Source organism: Strigops habroptila, chromosome 12 (genome assembly GCF_004027225.2).
Source record: "Strigops habroptila isolate Jane chromosome 12, bStrHab1.2.pri, whole genome shotgun sequence".
Taxonomy (NCBI): domain Eukaryota; kingdom Metazoa; phylum Chordata; class Aves; order Psittaciformes; family Psittacidae; genus Strigops; species Strigops habroptila.
The window spans coordinates 14024131-14047919 of NC_044288.2; the positions used below are offsets into that span (position 1 = coordinate 14024131).

At 44.4% G+C, this 23789-nt stretch overlaps 1 protein-coding gene across 4 annotated transcripts in view; it reads left to right on the forward strand.

The window, feature by feature from the left end:
- Positions 1–23789, forward strand: part of GRIA1 (glutamate ionotropic receptor AMPA type subunit 1) — a 121876-nt gene that overhangs the window by 51225 nt on the left and 46862 nt on the right. For all 4 annotated transcript variants that reach the window (XM_030504316.1, XM_030504317.1, XM_030504315.1 and 1 more), the window contains 3 exons: positions 5519–5758; positions 7287–7471; positions 12403–12456. In XM_030504316.1, coding sequence (XP_030360176.1) covers positions 5519–5758; positions 7287–7471; positions 12403–12456 — 479 coding nt within the window. The remainder of the gene's footprint in view (positions 1–5518; positions 5759–7286; positions 7472–12402; positions 12457–23789) is intronic.

Here is a 23789-nt window from a genome sequence, read left to right on the forward strand (position 1 = left end):
AAGCAGACACTAGTGCTCTTTCATTGAAGCTCCACCAGCTTCGGTGACCTGATGTCAGGTTCTCCATCGCTCTGTGAGGGTCGCCTCCAGGCAGGGCACGCTAAAAATAAATTACACATGCACAAACCCACTTTTCTTTCCCACATGTGAACACAAACACTTCAAGTGAGCAAAGAAAAGCATGTGGGAACTGTTCTTTGACACCACTTCAGTCAATGAGTGTGGTTTGCTGCAAGTGAGGGTTTTGGTTCTGTGCCCAGGAGGTTTGGGCAGATGAAGGAGGTGCCACACTGATACTGGGGCTGTAGAGATTGCAGGGTTAGTCTTTAACAGCTTACAGAGAACAGTAGACTGAGCTGATTGTTTTATTATGCTCAAAGTCTGGCCACACTAATCTTGACATTTTTAAAAGGCATTTGTTTGTTTGTTCTCTGGAGGAAGTGCTGTGTGTGCTGGACTGGGTGGGTTTAGAGATTTCTTCCTATCTTCCGGTCTGTATTTCCAAATTGCATTTTTCTTTCCCTGCCTGATTGGGCTGTGGAAGAATAGTTTACTAAAAATCCTTGTGACATTTGCACCTCAGCATTGTAGAAATGGCTTTCTGGAGAGGGTATGGTATCTTCCCTGCTAGGTGCATCTCAGATATTACATCCTTCAGGGTCGGGAAGGCCTCTGAGCTCTGGCAGGGACCATCTGGGTTTTTTGTCTCCTTCTGCAGCAGAGAACAGGAGTCGTTTGTGGGGAACATCTGTGGATATTTTGTTTAATCAGGTTTTTACTGCTCTTGTGGCTTTGGGTGTTAGCACTGCCTTTGCTACTTCTGTTCTCTGACGGAGGCATGCAGCAGCTGATTCTCTTGAGTGTCAACTAAACCATATTATTGGTTCGCTCCAGGGGTAGCTGGGTGAAACTTAATGGTCCATGAGATACAGAAAGTCAGTAGAAATGATCTAATGTCCCTTTCTAGTCTTAAACTCAGTGAAATGGTGAAAATTCTGCTTCTAAAGGAAATGGCAGATGAGCTGTTGCCAGGATCTCCTACTAGGCTTCTTCTCCAGCTGTGTCCACAGGGAGCAGTTCTCTTTTTGCAGTCCTGTTTACAGATTTTCAGTAGAATTGCACCATTTTCACTCCTGGAAGCCAAATCCTCATTCCCATCCTTTTGTGCAGCTCATTTCCCTTCCTGCTCCCTCAAATGCTGGGCCTCTTTCAGTCCATCTTTGTGGTGACCATTTCTGAGAGACACTTTTTGGTTTCGCTTCTGCTTTTACCAAAATCCAAATGAGATATCCATTATATCTGACACCTACCTTTTACATGGATCAGATCACACCTGCAGTTCCAAAGTACCTCTGGCCTCCTTAAAAACAGAAATCGGTCTTGTGCAGCTGCTCTCTCTGTGTCTGGTTGAGAGCTTTAGTAGAAAAAAAGTCTACCAGGAATTTTTATTGACTCAAAACCTCTTTTGCTTTCCTCTTCTGAAGAGAAAATGTGCAATTTAAAGTTCTTGGCATGTATTTTTCTATTTCTTGGGAGCATTTGCAAAGGTGGCCAGAGCCGCCTTTCTTAGGCTGCAGAGTTGATGTCCTATCCTGTGTCTGCTTTCAACAAAATCAGTGTTTTCTGTCTCAGATTTAAATGCTTTACCATGAATATTTCCACATGTAAAGAGAAACTTGAGATAAACTGCAGGACTAGAAATCCTGGAGCCTAGGCATTCCATGCATGCTTTTTCCTCATCTGAATTCAGCGACGCACCAGCTCCCTGGTGGGTACAGAAGGAGAGGGCAGACCTTCTGATTGCTCTACCACATCAGTCACTTTTTAACTACCTTACAAAGCTATGTTGATTTTTAATGTAAGTCAGAAGTGTTTTTAAACAGTCTGAGGAGTAATCACCTCACCTGGCTGCAACAGGCACTGGGAAGTTGTGTCCAAAGAGCACATGGCTGTTTCTAGGTTTTTCAATCCAGCATAACCAGGTGACAGTCAAGTTAATGCCTCTACTTTAACCTCATTTTGTGTGTGGAATGGCACTAGGGAGCCTCAGTGAGAGATCATATGCCTGAAGGAGGAGGGATATGGGATGGCCGCGGTGCCTGGTGCAGCGCACCCTGGGAATGTTCCAGCCAAGTCCCAACCTGATCAAATACAAAAGGCTGATCAGGGTGAATACAGCAGTAGCTGCCATGGTTATCATTATGAACTATATTTTCCAAGGGTTTGTTTAGAGGAAAACTGTAATTAATTAGAAATTCATTGTAAGGTAATAGCATAGTTATCAGAATAGATGTTCTTTGTCTTTCTTTCCTTTTGTGCAGCCCAGAGGCTGTACATGCAAACTGTCACAAATGTTTGCATTTACATCCAAGTAAACACTCTTCGCTCATGCTTACATCCTTGTGTATGCAAACATTTATGCTGTTGCATTTCACCCAGTTTCCTGCCTCCGGGAATGAGGCTGAACTATCCAAATTCAACTGCTAGAGCTAATTAGCAGGTTGACTGCAACTCTCTTCTGGAGGACAAACCAGGCTGTGGCCATCCAGCAGTTAACAGGTATTGGCAGGAGGCTTGCAAAGTGTGATGTTATCACCAGCCAGTTGACCAGAAGAGCTCAGCTCCCTGGACCTTCCGTTGCAGCATGATCTTTATCCCTTTTATATTTCTTAATCTTTTTAGAAAAGCATCAGCCAGGGGCTACTGACTGCTGAGGAACTGATAAGCTTTTTTCCCACTGGAAAAACAAACAGTTCAAAATATTTCCTTCCTTTAGTTAACGTTTGCAATTCTTAATAATATGTTATTAGGAAGTTGCAGAGCAATCAAATGAGAACACAATTGTTAATAAATTTGCTTAAGAAAATGATTACTGCAAATATAAAGACATTCCAGTGATCTTTTAGTGCGTTAAATAAATGGCAAGTAGCTTCTTGTTAGTTTTGCTGGGTAAATTCATTTGGAACATCTGTAATTTAAAATAGTTCTGAAATGTAAATAAATTTGCAGACACCATTTTTACATTATGCCAAATTCAGTCCCAGAAAGGTGGTAGCATTCTCACTCTTGTCATTTCTCCATATTGACACAGCAGTTTGTTGTTCTTTGGGTGCTAACCCTCAGCAAGCCTTTCCCCTCCAGCCTCCACATTATCTGTCTTATCCATGGCCTTTCTTAGTCTGAAAGTACAAAGAGAGCCAGGGTTCTTTGCAAACTTACTAATGATAAAGACTGTTCATTCTCCCAGCCGTTGTTGGTGCAATCTGTTTCAAATGCTGGAATTGATGAGTGTCTCAGAACAGTGTAGGAGTGCTGCCTGAGCATGACTGAGCCACAGTGTTAAAAAAAAAAATAAAATTCTCAAAAATAATAGATTCATTTGAAAGAGAAAATAAAATTGAAGGAAGCCATGGCTTGCCTGAAACAAAGCAAGGCAGCTAAGTTTATTATCTGGATTATTAATTGTGCTGGATTGTTCAGCTGCCCCAAGAATGTCACTTTAATCATTCAGTGAGCCTGGGTCTCCAGAGATTGTGTTCTGATCTCTCACATATGGTATATCGCACTGTTCATTAGACCCAGTCCAGTCACATGGAAATGATGTTCAGACTATTTCTATTCATATCTGCTACTTTTCTTCCTGGATGTGTCAGTCTCATGATGAGGGCAGTGACTCCAGCTGATACAGACACAATTACTGATTGGAAAGAGAGACACTGCTGTGAAAATAAAGAGAAGAGGGTTTTATTTCCATCATGGTTCAGGCTTCACGAGAAGACTCTGTCCCACAGAAATACAAATACCCTCGGAGAAGGAGGTGGCTGATGTATATAACGTCACCAACACTGAACAGTGAAAAGAGGATGGGTGACCCTGGGCACTAACTGCGGGGCTGGGATGCCCAAAACATGGGCTTAACTACAAGAGGAAGGTGGTTTCACCAATGTCATGAGATTCAGTTCTGAGCTCTTGACACTCTGTACCACTTTGAAAATCTGGCTGCTTTGTTTTGGTGGTGAGATGGGAGCAGGGACTCACTTTGCAAGTAGGAAACAGGATTTCTTGCTCTTCCCTCTGAGTATTTGATGCTGGCAGTAGAGAAGTGAGGAACAAGGTAATCTTATCCAGGATGGCTGTAAGCCAGCCGGGGATGACTTCTGGTCCCTACTGGAGGGACAGAGCTTGGATGGAGCCCAGCTAAGGATGCAGTAAGCTCATGTTCAGGAGCCTGTCTTCAGTCACACATGCAGAAGATTCAGTACTGGTGGCTACCAGCAGAAACCAGGTCAAGGGATTCCCAAGCAGTGCAGAGCACTTGCAAGGGGACCCCAAAATGTCACATCCAACTTCTCACCCTGCACTGTTGGAGGGGGCTGGCAAGTGATGTGTGAAGTGTTGAGTCAGTATAAATGTCACAGCCAAAGGTTTTCAGAGTCGGAGTGACAACAGGAGGAGACACTAGTGCCAGGAGTTCAGACAGAGGGAAAACACTGTCACTGTCACTCTCTGGCTTGGAAATTTATTGATGGTAACTTGGGATGTGCCATAAACAGGGGTGATATTAAATGAGTCTGACTATCGCAGGGGCTGTTTTACAACCCAAAGTGTGAATTCTCTCTGTCTCACTGAGATCCTGAGGCATTTTTCCAGCAGCTCTCATGATCTCATTAAGTGCTCTCCCAAGAAGGTCTCCAACACAGGAGAGCCTTCCCTGCACAGCACAGAGCCAGCTGCTGAGATCAGGCACAAATATCTGCCAGAGGACCCAGTGAGCACTCCTCATGGAGACCTCCTAGGCCACCACGACTAACTAACTGCCTTCACTACCATGGCTTTATGAAGAAAGCCCTCGTGTCAGAGGCTCTGACCTCAGTGTCAGCAGCTCATGGCCCAGGACAAAGTTCCCCATAGCTGTGCTCTGACTGTACTCAACCTAGGTAAACCTTTGCTGAGGTGCCCTCTCAGCATGGTCTCAGCTTCTGAGGTCAAAGCCATGTTTTCCTCCTTGTCTCCTGGAATCCTTGGCTGCAAAGGACTGTGCTGTCATACAAATGCTTTCTTTCTGCTTCTTGAATGCATCTGGGGCTGCAATAACAAACTCTGACTGTAGTTTTTCTCCCCCATAATAACACAGCTCCATAGGCCAGCTACCAACCCAAGGAGACAGGGCTTGATGAGCCACTGTGCTTTTCTGATGAGGGGTTCCCTTGTTCAGATAATGCATTTTACCCCAGAAGCAGCAAAATCTTCAGCAGAGCCCTGGGGATGCTGAATTCACTCTTCTGTGTCACTTCTGCCTATCAAAGGTAAAGCAGGTCTGTTGAGATGAAGGGTAAAGCACCCCATGGCCACAAGCTCTGCTCTTCACAGGTTGTGTTGACCAACCCACAGGCCTCAAGGAAAACTACCTAGTCCAGAAAGCCTGCAGCTTATCTCAGGGAAAAGGTTTATTTTGGTGACTTCCCTGAGAAACCTTCTAGTCCTTCTGCCCTCATGACCTTTCTCTCTGCTCCTCCAGTCTGCTCGCAGTTCTCCAAGGGCGTCTATGCCATCTTTGGGTTTTATGAGAGGAGGACCGTCAACATGCTCACATCTTTCTGTGGGGCTCTCCATGTCTGCTTCATAACACCAAGCTTCCCTGTTGAAACGTCCAACCAGTTTGTTCTTCAGCTTCGCCCAGAGCTCCAGGATGCCCTCATCAATGTCATCGAGCACTACAGCTGGCAGAAGTTTGTGTACATTTATGATGCTGACCGGGGTAAGTCACAAGTACATGGGAAGGGTTACTAGGCAGTTAAAGATATTGGTCTAGGTGGAGTCTTTTCCTCAAGAAGTCTTCTTACTGTGCGCTGCTGGAGGCTGAGAGGGTGGCTGAAGGAAGGGTCAACCTATGTCTTCCCTGTTTTCTATTCCTTTTCTAAATATCCATTATTGCTGAAGGTGAGCATTGACCTAGATGAAGCATTAGCCTGACGCAGTATGTCTGTGTTCATAGGGTCAGGTCTGAACCCCATCAACATGAGGGAGATATTTAATGTTTAAGCAGTTTGAGTTTCAAATGGGGAAATGGTTTATATTGAATAGGTCTGTCAAAGGCCACCGAGTTCCACGTTTATGAACGTGAACCGGCTGCTGCTTAGGTCTCACCTGAGCCCACATCCAGTTGTGATACATGCGTGTGTTTCTGGCAGGTGGCTTGGTTAGGCAGGTTGGACGGAGCTTTGAGCAACCTGGTCTAGTGGAAGGTGTCCCTGCCCGTGGCAGGGTGTTGGAACTAGATGAGCTTTAAGGTCCCTTCCAACCCAAATCATTCTATGATTCTATGAAAAACTCCATGTTCCCTGTTAGTATGTGTTAGTTCTTTAGGTAAAATAACAAAAGCCTTGATTGGGTTCTTGGAAGATTTTTTTTTTTAACTTTCTAAACCATGAACATAGCTAGTGAGCTTATTGTTCTGTGATTCAGTTTCCCCAGCTCTTAGATGCCTTTACGGCACAAGGTTTGGAGGTCGAGAGCAAAATGGACTTGTGGAGGACAGTGCAGAGATAAGGGTGATTCACAGCACTGTCCTGGAAATTATCATTAGCCCTTACAGGGACAGGATGACCTTAGGAGATAAGGAGAAGGTATAAAAGCATCCCGCCTATTTTTCTGTTGTCATGAGGCATGGGCACACTGAATACCCCAAAAGGAGTGCAGTAGGCAGGGTTATCTAGCAGGACTCCAGAGCAGTCCAGATTATGTGTCTCTCCTTTGAAAGGCTGTCTATGTAATTTAGGCAAGATCAGTTTTAAAATAATTAAGTTTTCTGATGAGATGCTGCTGAGAGAGACAGGGACACTGAATGTGATTGTGTGTTGTGATTGCTTAAGGTGTCCCTAACTCTAGGAGCATGCAGCTTAAACAGATCAAAGATGAGAAGAAAACTGTGGCTGAGAGAAATCAAGTGATTTGGGTAGTGACAGACAAGAAGGATGGGGATTAGAGCTCTTATCTGAATCCCACAGCAGGGCCTGATCAACGAGACCGATCTGCTGATTAAAAAGGAAAACCAGGCCTGGAATCAGCCTATTTTCTGTGCTAGGATGGAAAAAGTGGGAGTCATTAATTCTAGCACAGTTGTGTTTAGCGAAGATGCTAGACTATTAGCTGCTCTCTGTACTTGCGATGCTGTATCCAGCATGGCTTGAGGCACCTATGCAGGCTGTCAGAAGGAAAGATGCCATTGCACAACTAAAACCTGGTTCTCCCCCTGCTGTCCTCTTCCCTCTCTCTTCCCATCATAGGGTTGTCAGTCCTACAGAAAGTGCTGGACACTGCAGCCGAGAAGAACTGGCAGGTGACAGCCGTCAACATCCTGACAACAACAGAAGAAGGCTACCGCGTGCTCTTCCAGGAGCTGGAGAAGAAGAAGGAAAGGCTGGTGGTGGTGGACTGTGAATCTGAGCGGCTGAACATCATCCTTGGCAAGGTTTGTTGGGTGGGTTGTCTGGGAGGGGTCTTGCACGTAGGATGGGAAGGGTTGTTTCTCATGGAATAGTTCTCCTCCCCGTTCTTGTCTGGTCCACGTCTCGTTGCAGCTGTCATTGGATGTGGTGTGTGTGCATTGCAGCAGACTGCTGAGCTGGCAGATATTTCTCTGTTGTGTTATTGTGGAAACTGTAAAGTCATATAAGTACGAGGAGCTTTAATGTATTCATGCTGAGTGAGCTCTGCTGCTCCACGTTCCCCACTTGTGTGACTCCTCTGCTGAGCCCTTTACACTCTCTTAAGTCCCCAGTGAGTTTGCTTTGTGCTAATTCCTCCAAGCAGCTTGCACATGACATGGCACTTTCTTATTCTGCTGAGTTTTTCTTCAGTTTTTCCACACTCTTGTGAGTTAGGGTGGAGGTGTCATCCAGCCTCCACATGCAGCACTAAATTCTCACAACCAGTGCTGACAGGACAGAGATGGAGAGGCTTTGTGGTCCATCTGTAGCGGCCTCAGGAGCACTGTCTCCAGATCAGAGTAGAGCTCACCATCCTTCCAAGACATCCAGGCTGTAAAAGGATTGAATGTTTCCAGCTCCTCTCATGCCTTGCAGCAAAAAGACATGCTCATTCACAGCCATCTCCTGGTTGTTTTGGCAGCTCACGGCCACAAGGCAGATGGCATATGCTACAGAGGACTCAGCAGTTACGTTCTGTGCCCTGCCTTAATCATTCTTAATCTAGACAGGTCACCCAGTAGTGCAGACCCAAATTTTCCCCACCTCTTTCCACCATGCCTCCCTTAAAGCTTTCCCTAGGTCCTGAACATGGAAATCTGTGGACAGGAGACAAGTGCAAGCCCATGGACAGGTCTCAGTCCACACTTGTGTCCCCTCTTCAACTCCAGCCACAACACCTTTACCTCTCACACCTATAGCCAAGGCCTTCCCTACCCCCCCACCACTGGGATTCCCACCCTACATGGTTTAGAAAGGGCCCCACAGCCGGTGTGCTGTGACTCCCACTATCATGCTTCTCATAATCAGCTCGCTCTTACCTCGCTCTTCACACATTGCCTTGTCTAAGCTACCTGTCATCTCTCGTCTCACACTTCACCTGCTTGCTGTCTGGGGCAAGGACTGCCATTTCACCAGCTGCATGGCTCAATGATAAGCACAATCCATCCTTGATAGATGTCTCTGGGTGCTATTCTATTATATATAATAATGTAGCAGGTAGGAGGTTTTAACCTCAAAGGTCATGCTCATGGAGGAGAGACCAGATTATTCTGGAGCGTAAAGTCTTCTCTCTGATCATGGAGCAGCTGCAGCTGAACAATATTTTTGACAGAATGTCAGGACCTAGGCAGTGAATTTGCCTTTTGTGCAGGCTTTCCTATAGGGTATATCAGATTTGTAGGGTTAATGAAGTTGGGGTTTTTAAGCCTGGTTTGTCTAACAGAAAGTGAAATTCTGTAGTCAAACATTATCTGATTTTCCTGATATGAACAGGAAAGTAAGTCTTTCTTTCAAACTTTTTCACGTAACTGGAGCAAGAGGTTGAGATCCCTTCCAACCCAAATTATTCTATGATTCTGAGAGTTAAACTTAGATATAAATAAAGGTATTTGCAAGAGCCTAAAAATCTAGATTTTGTGATTATTTGTTGTGCAATGCTGTAAAAAACATCCATTCCTAGGGAAAAGAGGGACAATGTTGTGTTTTCCTAATAAAAGACAGAGCAATTCCAGCAGTCATCTGTGCCTAGCTGGTAACACTCCTCTTAGGAACAGAGCAGTGAATAACTTTTCCAGACCTATGTAGTCCATTTTCATCCTTGTTTGCCTTCTTGTTTTGAGTCCACAGGGATTTCTGAAAGCAGAGGTAGTTATCCCACCGTAATCAGGGGATGCCAGGTCTGTCACAATACGTAGATGACTGGGGGGAGTCAAAGACAGTGTTGGGCTCATTATCACATGAATTTCAGTGGGGACTTACGCTGGGGCTGGCGGCCGGTCTCTCAGCTCACCGCACCAGCAGCCTCTGCGTGGATGTCACTGCTCTGTTAGCCCTGTCTCTTTGAGTGTCTGAGTTGTTCAAAGAGCTGCCTCAGCCTCTCAGGGACATTTTAATGCATTTATCTTCCTCCCTGACAAGCTTGTCTCTGTCTTTTTGGTGGCTGTGGATTTGTGCTCCCCAGTGAACAGAAGAGCTGGGGATGGCGGTTTAGCATCAGTGCCTCACATGTACACACTGGTGCTTGCACACACTTTTAGTTTCTTCTCCCTGCTCTGCATGCATAACACAAAAAACCACCGCTGACTCCAGCAAGGTAGTCTTCACGTTCTGGAGACGGTAGCTGTAGAGGAGCCAGTGTTCAATATGTTAATGATACATGGGAAAATGACCTGATTTCTGCCTCGGAGATTTCTCTGTGTCATGTCTCAACGGCATGATTTATCTTTGCCAAGGTAACTGTCATTTATGAGCCAGGCCTTGGTTCATGGCAGGATATCCACAGGGCTGCACTGTGTAGCTTAATGGGATAAGTATGTGGTGGGTTGAATTCCATCAAAGCCCTGTATTGTTTCTTCCTTGTCTCTCATTAAAATGAATAACTGGAATATCTCCTTTGCCAGTGTTTCACTCTGAGAGGATTTCTCTCTAATAGATGTCAAACTGGCCAATTAAGAAGTGGGTAATGAAACCTAGGTGGCCCAAGTGAGCTATCAGCATGCAGCCTAGCACAGCCTCTCACCACGTTCAGGCTAAGTGATAAATGCTATTATAACCTCATCTTGCTACCGCTGTCCGGACACATTAGGACTGAGCAAGCATTTTAAAATAAATTAAGATCACAAATAACTCTGTAAAACACAGGAAGCAAGCCTCATAATTCAGGTGGATGGGCTGCAAGATTAACAGCTCAGGGAAAGCTGGACGGCAGCCCTCTCTGCTTCATGGACTCTGACACCTAATAAAATAACAAAAGGAGAGTTTGGGCAGAAGGAGCCAGTGCCAATATTGTTGACACTGGAGAAATGGGGAATTGGATCGTAATTCTTAGACACCCCATTGCCCTGGAGATGCTCCTTTCTCCCACAAGGTCTGGGACTTTCTGCAAAGGGCAGTCTCAGATGATAAATGGAAGGGGACAAGTTGGGTCTGGTTTTGCTGCTCAGATCTGCAATGGAAGATACTCAGAAAACCATCCTTAATAAGAGTATATATCTTTATAGCCTTAGGTATGCAGAGGTTTTTTGCTTAGGGCCCCAGTCTGCTCATCAGAAGCCATACTGAGGGATCTTGTGTGGAGAAGCACTGGGCAGTGAAGCTGGTGGAGCTGACATTAGTTGCATAAGGAACTGCTACTAAATGAAGCCTTCATTGGAGTTAATTGCTGCCCCCACGTTAATGCTGGGAACCAGATGAGTTTTAATGTGCATACAAGAGCACTTCATCAGAGAAAGGCTAAGGCAGATGAACCACTTGCACAGAGCAAGTGTCAGCTCATTTATAACCCATTTGGAAATCCTTAAATGGCTGCTCATGATAATCTGGGAGTGTTGCCCCATGGGGAGGATCGGTCTGTGTGTGCCCTTGTCTGACACTTCTCAAACACCTTGGAAGCAGAGAGAAGTCCTGGGTAGACAGATCTCTGGTCAAATCCAACACAGCAGTCTTATTATTGTCATTCTGGCTGTGAGGATCTTTCTGGCCTCACTACTGCCTGGCAAAACAGGCAGTAATTCAGAATCAATTCATACAACAATGGAAATAAGAGGTAGGGTTGCCAGCAAAGAAACCTTGTGGAAACAGCACAATTCTCTCAGAAACTGGCAATTCTTGTTTTTATAGGTTCTTTTACAGGTTCATGTTGGTTTGGGCTGGGTTGTTTTTACTGTCATCTTTCTGTATGTGGTACAGATACCACTCAAATGCAGGTGGTATCTGGCTCTAACAACATGGTAAGAATTGAACAGTGCTGCTGGAAATCAATGCAGAGGAATTTCAGTGGGAACATGGTGTCAGCAAGAATAATGTGATTTTTAGCTGTGTTTTTTCTTCATTTTTTTAAATCAAGGGAGAAAAAAACAGTTAGGGACCGTCTCATTGATGACTGTCCCCATAATCACAGGCAAGCCTGCTACAGGTGGTGTCTTTCTACCTAGACAAGCGAAATCTTTCCAGCTAAGATCGAAACTTTCAAGTGTTACAGATCTGTCAGCAATTGTGTTGATAAAAGAGAATAAAAACCTAACTCTGCAGGCATCAGGGAGAAAGGAGTAAGTGGCAAAGAGCATATATTGGGACACCATGACTATGAAGATATAAATAATCTCAACGAGCATGCAAAAGGGAATCCTCTGTGACTTGCCCAAGCAGCTTTGTTCTGGAGATGCGGTTTGAAGCAATCCCAGTGTACTAAAGGACTAATATTGTCCAATAGTCTAAACCTCCTGACATCTCGCTCAGGTAGGTGTCTGCAGCAGTGACTCTAGCTTGGACAATGTGCTCTCTAGTCTTGCTTGATGTTTCAGCTGCATTCACAGAACAAATGGATCCCAGCTCCCCACTTTGTTCTTTTACTGTCTGGAATATAAATCTTGTTTAACCTTTACAATAAAAAAAAGGCACCACTGTTTTTTCCCCCCCTGAGCCCATAGGAGACAGGTTGGTTTAGGTAGTTTATTCTCCCTGCCTGTGGAATCCACCTGGGGATTTGTCCTGTCTAATTTCAGACTTGCTGCTCAAATATCATGTGTGAAAGCTCTGTCCTTCCTCTATCAAGATTGTAAACTTTTCTTTTGCTACGTCTTCCTGTCCACAACTGACCAGTCTTATTGGGAGAAAAAAGGGGGGAGGAAGAGCAGATAAATGCTTTTCTTCCATAGTTGTTCTCTGCTAAATATCCTTGGTTTTTATCTTGCAGATTATCCAGCTTGAAAAAAATGGGAATGGGTACCACTACATTCTGGCAAATTTGGTGAGTTGCCCTCGTTGGTGGTTTTTTTTGTGCTAGCTCATGTTTTGTAAAGACCTTTGTTTATAGTTACTGATCTGACATCTTTTTTCTCATCCACCTTTTGGTTAAAAAAAAAACCCCTAGAGTCCTCTGAGCTGTTCTTGTCGTGGTTTCTCTACAAGATTATCTGCAGGGTATCTCTAAGATTGCTGGGGTTTTGTAATGGGTTGACCCTGACTAGACATCAGGGTCTTACCAGTTCCCTCCTCAACTGGGCAAGGGAGAGAAAATATAACAAAAGGCTTATGGGCTGAGATAAGGACAGGGAGAGATTACTCACTAGTTACTGTCATAGGCAAAACAAGCTCTGCTTGGGGAAATCAGCTTAATTTATTACCAATTAAATCAGAGTAGGATAAGGAGAAATAAAACCAAATCTTAAGAACACCTGACAGTGATGGGGTGACAGGGAATGGGGATTGTGGTCAGTTCACCACACATTGTCTCTGCCGCTCCTTCCTCCTCAGGGGAGGACTCCTCCCTGTTCCAGCATGGATCCCAACACTCTTCCCCTGTTCCAGCATGGATTCCTCCTATGAAAGACAGTCCTCCATGGACTTCTCCAACATGAAGTCCTGGCATTGCCCTCCTAGCTTGTTTCAGGCAGGCCAGCAAGAAGCTGTTAACTGTTGGTATCAACTTGATTTTTCTGACTAGTTTTCAGTATGCATTCGCTGTGTTTTACAGCCATCCTGAGAGCATCACTAAGGGCAGACTTGTTAATGATGATGCACTAAGATCCCTCTAAGCTTCCAGTAAAAATAAAGTACTTATTCTCCAGCTTGGTGCTAAATCAAATCTGACTGTCATGGCTCTAAGGAATGAACTCGATGTAAAGATTTCTTTAAGGAAAGAACTGTCCCTGGGAGAGAAGGGAGAGCCGGACTGCACTGCCTGAGGACAGAGTAGTACTGGGCAGTGGCAGGGCCATTTTTCTGGAGCAATATGCTGTTCTTTCCTAGGAGGGTGGATAATTTCCCTGCCTAGTGAAGTCTGGGAAGAGGTAAGAGAGAGAAGAATATCCTCAATCCATAAGGCAGTTGGTGCTTTTCCACAGCAGAGCAGAATGTGCCCCTAGATGTGTCCATCCATCTAGGGATGCACAGCGGATGATGGGCTGGTGTCAGCAGTGGGGTGAGCCATGCATGCAGGGTCCAGAGCTATTCTTCCCTCCCACAGCTGCATCTTCAAGGCAGCACTGGGTAAACTTTAAACTACCAATTAGTCAAGCAGTTGCTGCCGTTCTCCTTCTCAATCCCAAGATAACTCTATAATTTACAAGACAAAAATGGCCACATAATTACCCCGCGATGCCCTGATACTGACCCGGCACTTCTGCGCTGGGTGCCTACCATGTAATTACAAAGTTAAAAATATTATGCTGTGCAGGGGGAGACATGGAAATTGTAGAGCAGCCAATGACTTCAGTTGCTAATTTTTAAAAAAATGATAATTTGTTGTAACCCAGGTCCTGGTCCTCAGCTTTTTATGAAGGTCCCTTCATTAAAGTTAAGCAGGGAAGCTATTTGGAGTAAGTGGAGTGCGTGTGTCTGTGCACTTCCATGTATACCCATATGGAGAGCTAGATGAGAGTCATATCACCTCTTCTCTCTGTATGGTTTCATAAAGATAAATACACTAAAGGCATGAGCTGGAGTTTTGAAGGACATTTCCCTCTCTCTTATGATACCATGCTCTCCTGCTTTCAGCCTGAGGAAGTACCCTTTTCCTACCTTTGTTTTCTTAGCCTTTGCACAAATGCTGAGAGGACAGAGCTGGCTGGAAGAGGCTGCATGTTCAGCTAACATGGCTTATAAAAAATGAACTCAGACCTAAAGGCTTTTCATTTCCCCAGCCCCTCTGCAGGGAGGTTCTGCCTCCCAGCTGCAGCTCAGTGGACACATGGTCTGGCGGGACAACAGAATCCACTGGTACTAGATATGCTTTTCAAGCAGCCTAGATCTCAGGGGAGAAGAAGAGTGAAAGGAATTCAAGCTCTTTCTTTTGGTCTTTCCTGGTCCTTAAAACCTAGAATTACACAAGAGCCAAACTCCAGAGATATATTAATAAGAAAGAAAAAAGAGTAGGGGATAATCAGACAGCATGGGAAAACTAGAATTGCACATTCAAGGTCAAGAAGGCCCTTTGCAGGGCAGGACAAGCTTTGTCATTCTGTGAGCACGTGAGCAGGTTCAGACACCAGAAACCAGATCAGTTTCTGTGATGTGCTGCACCCACATGAGAGCTACTCACTGCTCTCTTCAGCAAGGAGAATGGCAAAAAGACCATGACGATCCCATGTTCCTGAGAACATATGGCAGTTGAAGAAGGATGGCAGGCCTCCCTATGCAGGGACATCCGGGGATGTTATAAGGGATTGGCAGAATGTGGGAAGTCAGCGTCTGGCGGGGTTAAACCTTAGCGTGGATGCTCTGAGCCAGGAGATCACAGTAGGCTTTACCCTCTTCTAAGGACATCTCACTGCTGGATTAGAGCCTTTAGAGGGTGTAACATGCTGTAATTTATTCCAACTGACTCATACGCATAGCGGATAGACCTTAAACACCCCATATTTTCCCTTGTAGACAAGTCCTAAGATGACAGGGTGTGCCTTGCCCACCCACACACACATACCCTCATGTGCACACCCGCACGCCTAGAACACAGCCTGATTTTGTGAAAGTGGCTCATTCTGGAGCCAATAAATTACGAACTAAAAACTGCAAGTACCTGAACATTTAATTTCCAAATTATTTTTAGTCCAAGTTATTCTTTTGTCCCATGTGCTGGCTGATGGAGTACTGATTTTAGGACTCTCATCCTATATGAAGATAAGGCTCCCAGCCCTGACTGGGATAGGCTTTGCCTTGCACAAGTCAAGTGAGCCCTCAGCTGGTTCATAGCCTCCAAGTTGCCCACACTAGCTGGAGCAAGGGGATGAATTTTCAATATCTGCCTTTTGCAACACAGCCTAAATTTCTTAGTAACTTTCCCAATTACGAAAATGACACATTGGAACCAAATGTTGGGAAACACTTATGGATAAGCCACTGAAATTCTTATTTTTGGCTATATGCTTGTTCAGAACTACACTCAGCCAAAAAAGAAGCAGCGGCACTCTACTGACCAGTTGTAACAGCTCCAAAATGGTGTTACATCAATGAGGCTGCAAGGCAATGCACAGGCTGAATCAGGCCTATAAAAATCATTCATGGGAGCATTTTGAACATGGAGGAATTCCCTGTCTGGTCACAGACAATTCATGAATAAAGAGGAACTGGCTTGCATTAATCACTGCTTGTTTGCCCAGCGGTTGCTGCCGGGTGAGCAGTACTAAAGCACCAAGCAGAATTTGACAAGTAGCAGCAAATGAAAGCTGGTATTTCCTAGCAGGAACAGCTTTCTTTTTCAGTGAAATTGCTGTTGCCAAGGTGAGACAATAATATTTCTGTGTTCACAAACACAATGAAACTGTTCTGCACCTTAGGCCACGGGCAAACATCCTTCTCTGAATCTGCTATGCCTGTTAAAGACACAACCTGCCTTGTTTGTTCAGCCCTGCTTGTCCCATGAAGGTCTGTCTGCCCATCACTGCAGGGGAAGGTTGCCTGTGAGCATCCTTGCCCCTCCATGAGGCAAATTTGGCACTGTCTGTGGCATTCGCAAACTCATGAAAACCTGATCCTCAACAGGCAACCACGAGAGTTACCCCAATTTGCTTTCACCAGCTGCCAGTCTGGATACTTGTGAAGAATACCGGCACTGGGGCATTGCAATCACATCTCTCACCCTCTCTCTCTGTCTCTTTCTTTTTGGAACTCAAAAAGGTTTGGCAACTTCAAGAAGTGTTCGGTTTTGTGAGTCTTATTTTTCTAAGCTTTGTTCTCAGCCTTTGAAAGCATCTAACAACCACAAAGAAAAAAATACAGTCAATGCTATCAGAGGACCAAGCTTAGAGACTTCTGGGATTCCTTTCTTTTGATGTTACAGCCTTTTTCCCCATAACCTTGGCTTCATGTACCTGTTTGTTCTATGCCAGGGATGTAGGCTGGCTATTGGCAGTAGTGGGAGAACATCAGCTCTCTTGGGCAGAGAAAAATCTTTGTCTTAAAATAAGTGACATTGGTGTGACCTGTCTTTAAAAGAAAAGTATGAAAGACAGCTGCCACATACAGTGTTTTAGCCTTTTTTCTTTCCTGGTGCCTTAGTCCAGGTTGTTCTTTTAACAAATGCTCTTGTTTGAAGTTGAATAGATAAGTGTATGAGATTGCTGATGCAAGGGGTAACAGGGAAAAGTAAAAATAAAAACAGTCTTGATTAGCAGAGGTAAGCATATTTTCCAGTGCCATTTTACATCAGCATGTGTCAGTGCTGAGTTAGACCATGGAGAATGTTTCACTTTGCAAGCAGTTTTAATAGCTTTGGAGATTACCAGCCCAGCAGCTTTGACAGTAGAGTGGCCTGTGCAGGAGTCAGGAAATATGTGCTGGTTTGGTTCAGTTCATCTGTGGTTTAAAAGGGCCTCTTAGATTTTTTTCTCCCTCCTGAAAATGGAAGGGAGAATTTGTGCACCACCAGTGCTGAGATGCAGTGACCTGAGCTGGCACAAACAGTGAAGAAGGAGCACCCTCCCCAGCTGGCTGCCAAAAAGGATGTCCAGATCCCTGAGGAGCAGAGTTCTCCCAGCACAGGCAGAGAACAGCTCCCTTAAAGCAATGCAGGACATGTACATCCTGCTGTGGCTGTGGGGACAGTCTGCTCTGCCTATGCTAGGTACGAGCCTAGTGCAAGAAGCAGCACACGTGTGATGCATGGCACTCGCCATGGGTCAATGGCTCCGCTCCTTGTCCCGAGCCCCTGGAGCTAAAATGTTGCTGTTCACAGTCTCCCATCATCTTGAAAGCTGCCATGTTTATTTTAATCACCCTCAGCTCTTAATGCTGTCTCCTGCCCCCTGAAGTATCACTGACTAAAGGTACAAACAAGGTCAGCAAAGCTCGGGTTTGCATCACTAGCTGATTGGAAACTGTTCTGTGGGAGTTTCAAAAAAAGATGTGTATAGCATTGGCTTCTCATCATTATAAGATCTCAAGATGCCTTATCTTGCAAAACTGATATTCTTATGTTGCAAATAGATGTCTTATTTTTAGGTTTCTAAAATTATGCCAGTTAGACCTTTCCTCTTTCTGAGAGCTTGGTGCAAGTAGGCTCATGAGAAAACTTGGTTTTCCAGGCAGAGGAAGACAATATAATATATCAGTGGAATTTCTGAGGTCTGAATTTCACTTCCAAACGGCTTTTCTGTCCTGATTCAAAAACTATCAAGCACAAGAAACCCTTATAACATTATCTCATCAGAATAACTGGTAGTAGAAGACACAGCAGTGCCCTGAATTAATTTCTGCTTGAATTAATGTCTCATGTAAAAGAAAATCATCTGGTTTTGATACAAAAATTACCCATGTGGGGGAATATGAACTGCAATGTTGGAAGGATTTTTGCAGTAGCTAATGAAGGCTCAAAAGCATGAGTGACTTACTGTGGCTTAAAAAAAATCACTGAGCATCAGGTGAGCAACTGACAGATTTTATTACAGCCGTTGGAAGGAAAATTGTGTTTGCTTAAATCTCAGCAAGAGGGTGTTAAACTAACAGGTTTCCTCAGCCTTTTGCAGTCTCCTAATCCATTACCCCAGCTCAACTGGCAAAGGGTGATGTGTAAATCTGTAATATCTTCCTCATGGTGCCTTCATTGCTGCTTTTTTCTAGTCAAAACTTGCCTAGTTTCAGCTTCCTCCGTCAGATTTATGCTTCTGTTTGCTAGACCAAATATTCCATTACTAACGTTTTGGTCCTTGTAAACTGTGATCAGGCTATCCCTTAATCATGTCTTTGATTGAAGTCCTGGCATCTGTCACTACACGGCACATTTCCCAAACCTTTAAATCAGTTTCTGCTCTGAAAGTTCTCTAAAGCACAAACATCCACCACGAGCACCTGTCCCTCTGCCAGGACTGAGCTTTTCAGCAAGATGTGTATGATCATTTATACCCAGAATGTGCTACGGCAGTAGGATAGGGCTGATGCAAATAATATCACAAAGAAAATCAGTACAGCTGTATCAAAAAAAGTTACTGGTCATTTCCTGCTCTCTGTCCTTGAAGTCTGGATTCTCACCTCACTTGGTTTGCTTTGCATCGATAGAGCAGGACAAAAGACACTCATCAATCTGCAGGCTTGAGACCCTGTCTGATAGTTCCCCCTCTTCCCATCTTTCTTTTCCCTTTCTTCTTCATTTACTTTTATGTTACAGTGAGGACTCACATGTTTTGCTGCCACAATAAGATCTGACACATTAATAATTGTGCAGACAAGAAGAAGGCCTCTCCTGTTGGAAGGCGTGCTGGAACGAGACTTGAGCAGATGGGCTCTTTTTGAACGTACCCTCCTTATTAATACAAAGTGATGGGAGTGAGGAATGATGCTTCACTGAGGAAGTCAAGCTTGATGATAATTTGGTATATTAGGGATGCTCCGTCTGGAAACACTCAACTTCTTGTTGGCTGCAGAAAGGCACCGGCATACCTTGGAATGACAGGAGCCACTTTGCATTCACTCAGCTGATCTACAGCCATTCAGAAGCAATTGTTTTGCTTTGCAATGTTTCTCACAGTCATAAAGTCTGCTAGGAGCAGCAATCTGGCATTGCAAGCCATACATGGATGCAGCTAAAGAGAGCTGGGCCAGTTTCCCGATGCTGCCACAGGTTTCTGTGGCACCCACCCAAGCTCAGGGTGAATTACTTACATGCTTTTTGCTTAAAAAAGAATATTTCAGTGTGCAACTTATAAACAAAAAGAGAAAAGAGAAAAACAGACTCTGGTCTCTTCATCCCAGATAGAATGGGACTATAAAAATCCTGTCATTCATTCCTGGGGTGAGGGGACTTTTAGGTTCAACCAACAAGTCTTCTGCAGGCAATTCAAGAGAAAGGGGCATTTTCCATCTCCTCACTCAGTGATGAGCTTTACCAGTCTCGGGGAGATCTGGAGAGTTCAGTAGGTGCAGAGGGAGGAGAGAAAATAACAGTGTTTCTCAGCAGTGTGGTAGTCTTCGAGGAGCCTCTTGACCTTTCTCTCAGGAAAAGCCAAGACTTGGAGCAAAGATATGGAGGATTTAAGCTGTGCTGCGGTGAGGTTTATGAGACGACGAGCTGCAGCCTGCCCAGAGCTCAGCCCTTCCTGCCTGTTACTGCAGCTTCAAAGGCACAATTATACTGCAGGGAAAGTGCCAGCAATTAACACCTATTTACTGAAATATATAGAGAATTTGGAGGTGTGGGGCAGTGGCTGGCTGCCTGTCAATGTCTGGGTACAGAGGTGAGGCCGCTGCTGTCTCTGGCATTCCTGTGGGCTGGGATGATGTCCCAGAAGGAGCAATGACACCCATTGTCATCAGTGTGTGAAGAGGAGGCAGAGGTTTAAGACAGTAAAGCGGTGAAATATGAGGGTGAAAGGAAAGCTGCAGGGAATTTAGTGGTGCTGGCAGATTTGAGGAGGGTCATGCACAAAGGAACGAGGCTTTCCCTACACTGCCTGACCCGCACCTGCGCTTCCCACTCAATGTCTTGGCTCCTCACGGTTTCCAGGGTATAAATAAGGAGCTGGCTCATTTCTGGGGGATTTTCTTTTCAAGGCAGATCCTTTGTGGACCAGTTAATCAAGATGGATTCATGAGGCCCATTCCAAGTCATCAGTCTTCCTGCATTATGCATTTCCTTTGATGATTGAGCCCACAGGCAGTAGAGAGGAATATAAATGTGTGACTTTCTGACACCTCTCCCAGCAACCAAGGCAGTGAATGGGACAGTAAAACAACCTTTGGCTGAAAACTGTTTTCAGTGTAAGAACAGCATAAAGAACAGATGCAGCAAGGAAAAGCACAATGAGGAAAAAACCCTTCCCAGTGCTGCTCTGTTTTCTATTTGAAGGCATGAAGGTCTGTAACAGCCACCCATATTATTTACTAGCAGCAGGACTTCTGCATGTAATCACTTTGTGAGGTTCATTAACGCAGAGAGAGAAGTCCATGATATGAGCTAAAGAGCAAGTTTCCTCCTTTAAAATGAGTCTGGCTGTTCCTGGAACTGTATATTGCAAATGCTGTGAATCAGAGCAGAGGTAGGAGAAAGGCTGTCTCAGCATGGATGGGTCCAGATTTTTGTGGTTTATTGTCAGCCTTCTAATTTGATGGCATTCAGAGAAAGCCAGGCATTTTCCAGGTACAGACAGGGCAGGAGGCGGTATTCTCTGTTTTGCTGAAATGATTTTGCAAAATGAATTTAAATGGAAGGGACAGCTAATCCTGCTGTAGGGCAGGGGTGGGCTGGCTGACATGGTGTCCCTTCCAGCCTGGTGCTGATGGTCCCCAGAGATAACTGTGCCTGCAGAAGTGTTGTCTCTCCTGGAGTACCTATGTACAGTGATGACCCTATCTGGGACCATGTAGAGCTCCGTGTCGCCTCTGAGTCCAGCGCCTGGGCTGGAGCATGTGTTCCTGATTTCCTTCTCTTCCACCCTAGGGTACTGGCAGTGCTGTGTAGGGAGGTAAAGCCGGATACCTGCATCTCCAACAGATATGCCCCAAATGGATGAGGTCTAAAGAGCCTGGAGAAAGTCACATACCACCAAATTCCAGGGGCTCAGCTCATTTCCCTGGACAGCCCACAGTGCTCCAGATGTGGCAGCAAAGCAAGCATTCACTGGCAATTTCTTGAAATGGTTTCAATATCAATTGACCACTGTGTGGGACCACAGAGATCCCACGGATCACATCGTTCCAGCACTGCTCGCTTCTTGCTGTATTTGACTGGATGGCAAAGGAAGGAATTTCTATGCCGTTTCTTTCCCAAAGTGGTTGATACTGAATATGCTGCTGAAAAAGCACGTCTGCTGCCCCCCAGTAGTGGGTTGCAGTCTTTCCTTAGTCAATTTTTAAGAATTTATTTTCTCTTTTCCAAATAAGGCCAATTGAAAACTAAATAAAAGATTTCCCTTTTTTTTGTTTGTTTGCAATACGTGGCTATAGTTAGTACATGGTGACAGATGATTGATGACTTCATTTGCAAATATTGTAATTCTCCTGTTCTCTTGTTTCCTACGAGCACTGACTGATATTCCAGAAAGACAGATAAACATATTTAATTCCTGATGCCACTCTGTCAATAGAAGCGTTTTAAAGAGACAGTTTTTGTCACATTTGATATTTTCTTGTTTATATGTTAAACAGCAAGAATTCACCTCCTCTGGGAGTTATTTTCTACAACATCTGACCCCTGCTATTCCCAGTTCATTGGCTGTCATGTCACCCACACCTGCTCTGAGCAGATTTCAGTGGTGCAGTGATTAGAAGTCCTTTGTAATTAGAATTGTTCTTATACTGACCTTGTACTGGGGCATGTGGAGAAAGGATAACAGCTGGTATCAGTTGGTAGCAGCCAAAATGCAAAGCCATATTCAAGGTTGTCCTCGATGGTCCCAACTGCCTTAAACAACTGGAAAATCTTCAGAGGTCTCCACATTTTTAAAAGAACCTGAATTGTGTCAAAAATCAGTGGGGAAAAATTAGCGCAATCTTTGGAAATTATTCCTTTTGTCTATTCATATTATTTTAAAACTTTATGTAAGATGAATCACAATGAATATTGTTGAATACTTGCTTCAGTTTCGGAATGGTTTGATTTGGGGAAACCAGTGAAAAACTGTTTTCAATCACTGCTGTCTCGTCACTGGTGTTGTAATCTTTTTTTTTTTACTTTTCCTATTTAAATCTGCTTATTGAGGGGGCTAAAAACACCAGACATCTTACTCATACTCTGTTGTGAACTTGGGCTTTTCTTCGTGCCTTGCAGGCCTTCCAAGGAGGAGCTGGTGGCACAAACTTTAAGTTGCTGCGTGGTAGTTTCTTTTGACAGATCTTTTTCCCCTGAGTACCTCCCAGGAGCAAAATGTCAGTGTAATTTGGTCCTAGCCATGAATAACCAGTTGGCAACCTGTGAGGTCCCTCTTATTGAACCTTAGGAGCTCTGCGTGTCAAAAAACACTTGGTCTGAAATGCATTAAGATGTCAGGGGCAATTATCCTGCTGCATTTCCTATTCATTAATCACAGCTCTGGCTTTCTGAAACCCCTACGCTAGCAATTACAAACAAGATTGATGTGGGTTTAACCAGCATTCTGAGGAATGTGTACACACAAAATACAACTTTTTTTTTTTTTTTACCTAAATCACTGCACTTTGTAGAAAAACAAATCATCTGTTTCGAGCACCCTTATATCTATATCCAATCCTCAGCCTTATAAGTGGATGCCAAATTGCTTACAAAAGCTGGAAGAAAAATGTGAAAGTCTTTAAAGACATTTTTGAGTCATTTAAGACTCCCTTGGTCTGACACTGATGTGAGAGGGAAATTTAGTCTTTTCCTTACAATCTGTTCCCTAAACATGTTTCCATCTAACAGCTTGATCTTGGCCTTGGAAGTTACTAAGCTAATTAGCTCCCTCAGCATATGCACAGAGGGCACCATTTTGGGAACCTGACTGGTGTCTCCTGGGAATAATGTGACTTGGCTTTTTTTATCTCACACCATCATCATATGTCTGAGAGAAACCCAGTGGCAGGCTGAGAAGGTGCCTGCGGAGACCATACACCAGCAGGGCAGAGAGAAGGCCGAGCTCAAACAAACTCTTCTAGTGCTTAAGTGATTGCATTGTGCACAGTCCTCTCATTCATTTTCCCTCATGCATTTTGGTCGCTAATGGTACTGGTGAAAATAATTGACTACATCTCTTGTGCTTGTATTCCAAAAGAAGAAGCACCAGACCTCAGCCTATCCCGCACACAGTAGCCCAAGCAGGAGGGCAGAGTCTCTGTTCAAGCATCTACTTTGTGCAAGAAGGCACAGCAAATGATTTTGCATAGCAACAGCACTGAAGAGATAGGATCAAAGTTGGGAGACCAAAAAATGACCTTGCAGTGTATTTCTGATTATTTTTTTTTTGCCTCTGACTCAACAGGAGTGACTAATCCTACAACACCACCCCAATACACATGTGTATTTGCGCAGTTGGGTTTATCACATACAGTGGGCAGTAAGTAGAGGAGAACAATAAAGAAAAAAAAGAAATGTATTTCATTAGTAATCTGAAGTCCAAAAAAGTAGCCTTTTTCTCTCAAATTAGCAAATCCTATAAACTGACTTTTCTAATAGACAGTCCTTTGTCAAGCTGACCAACC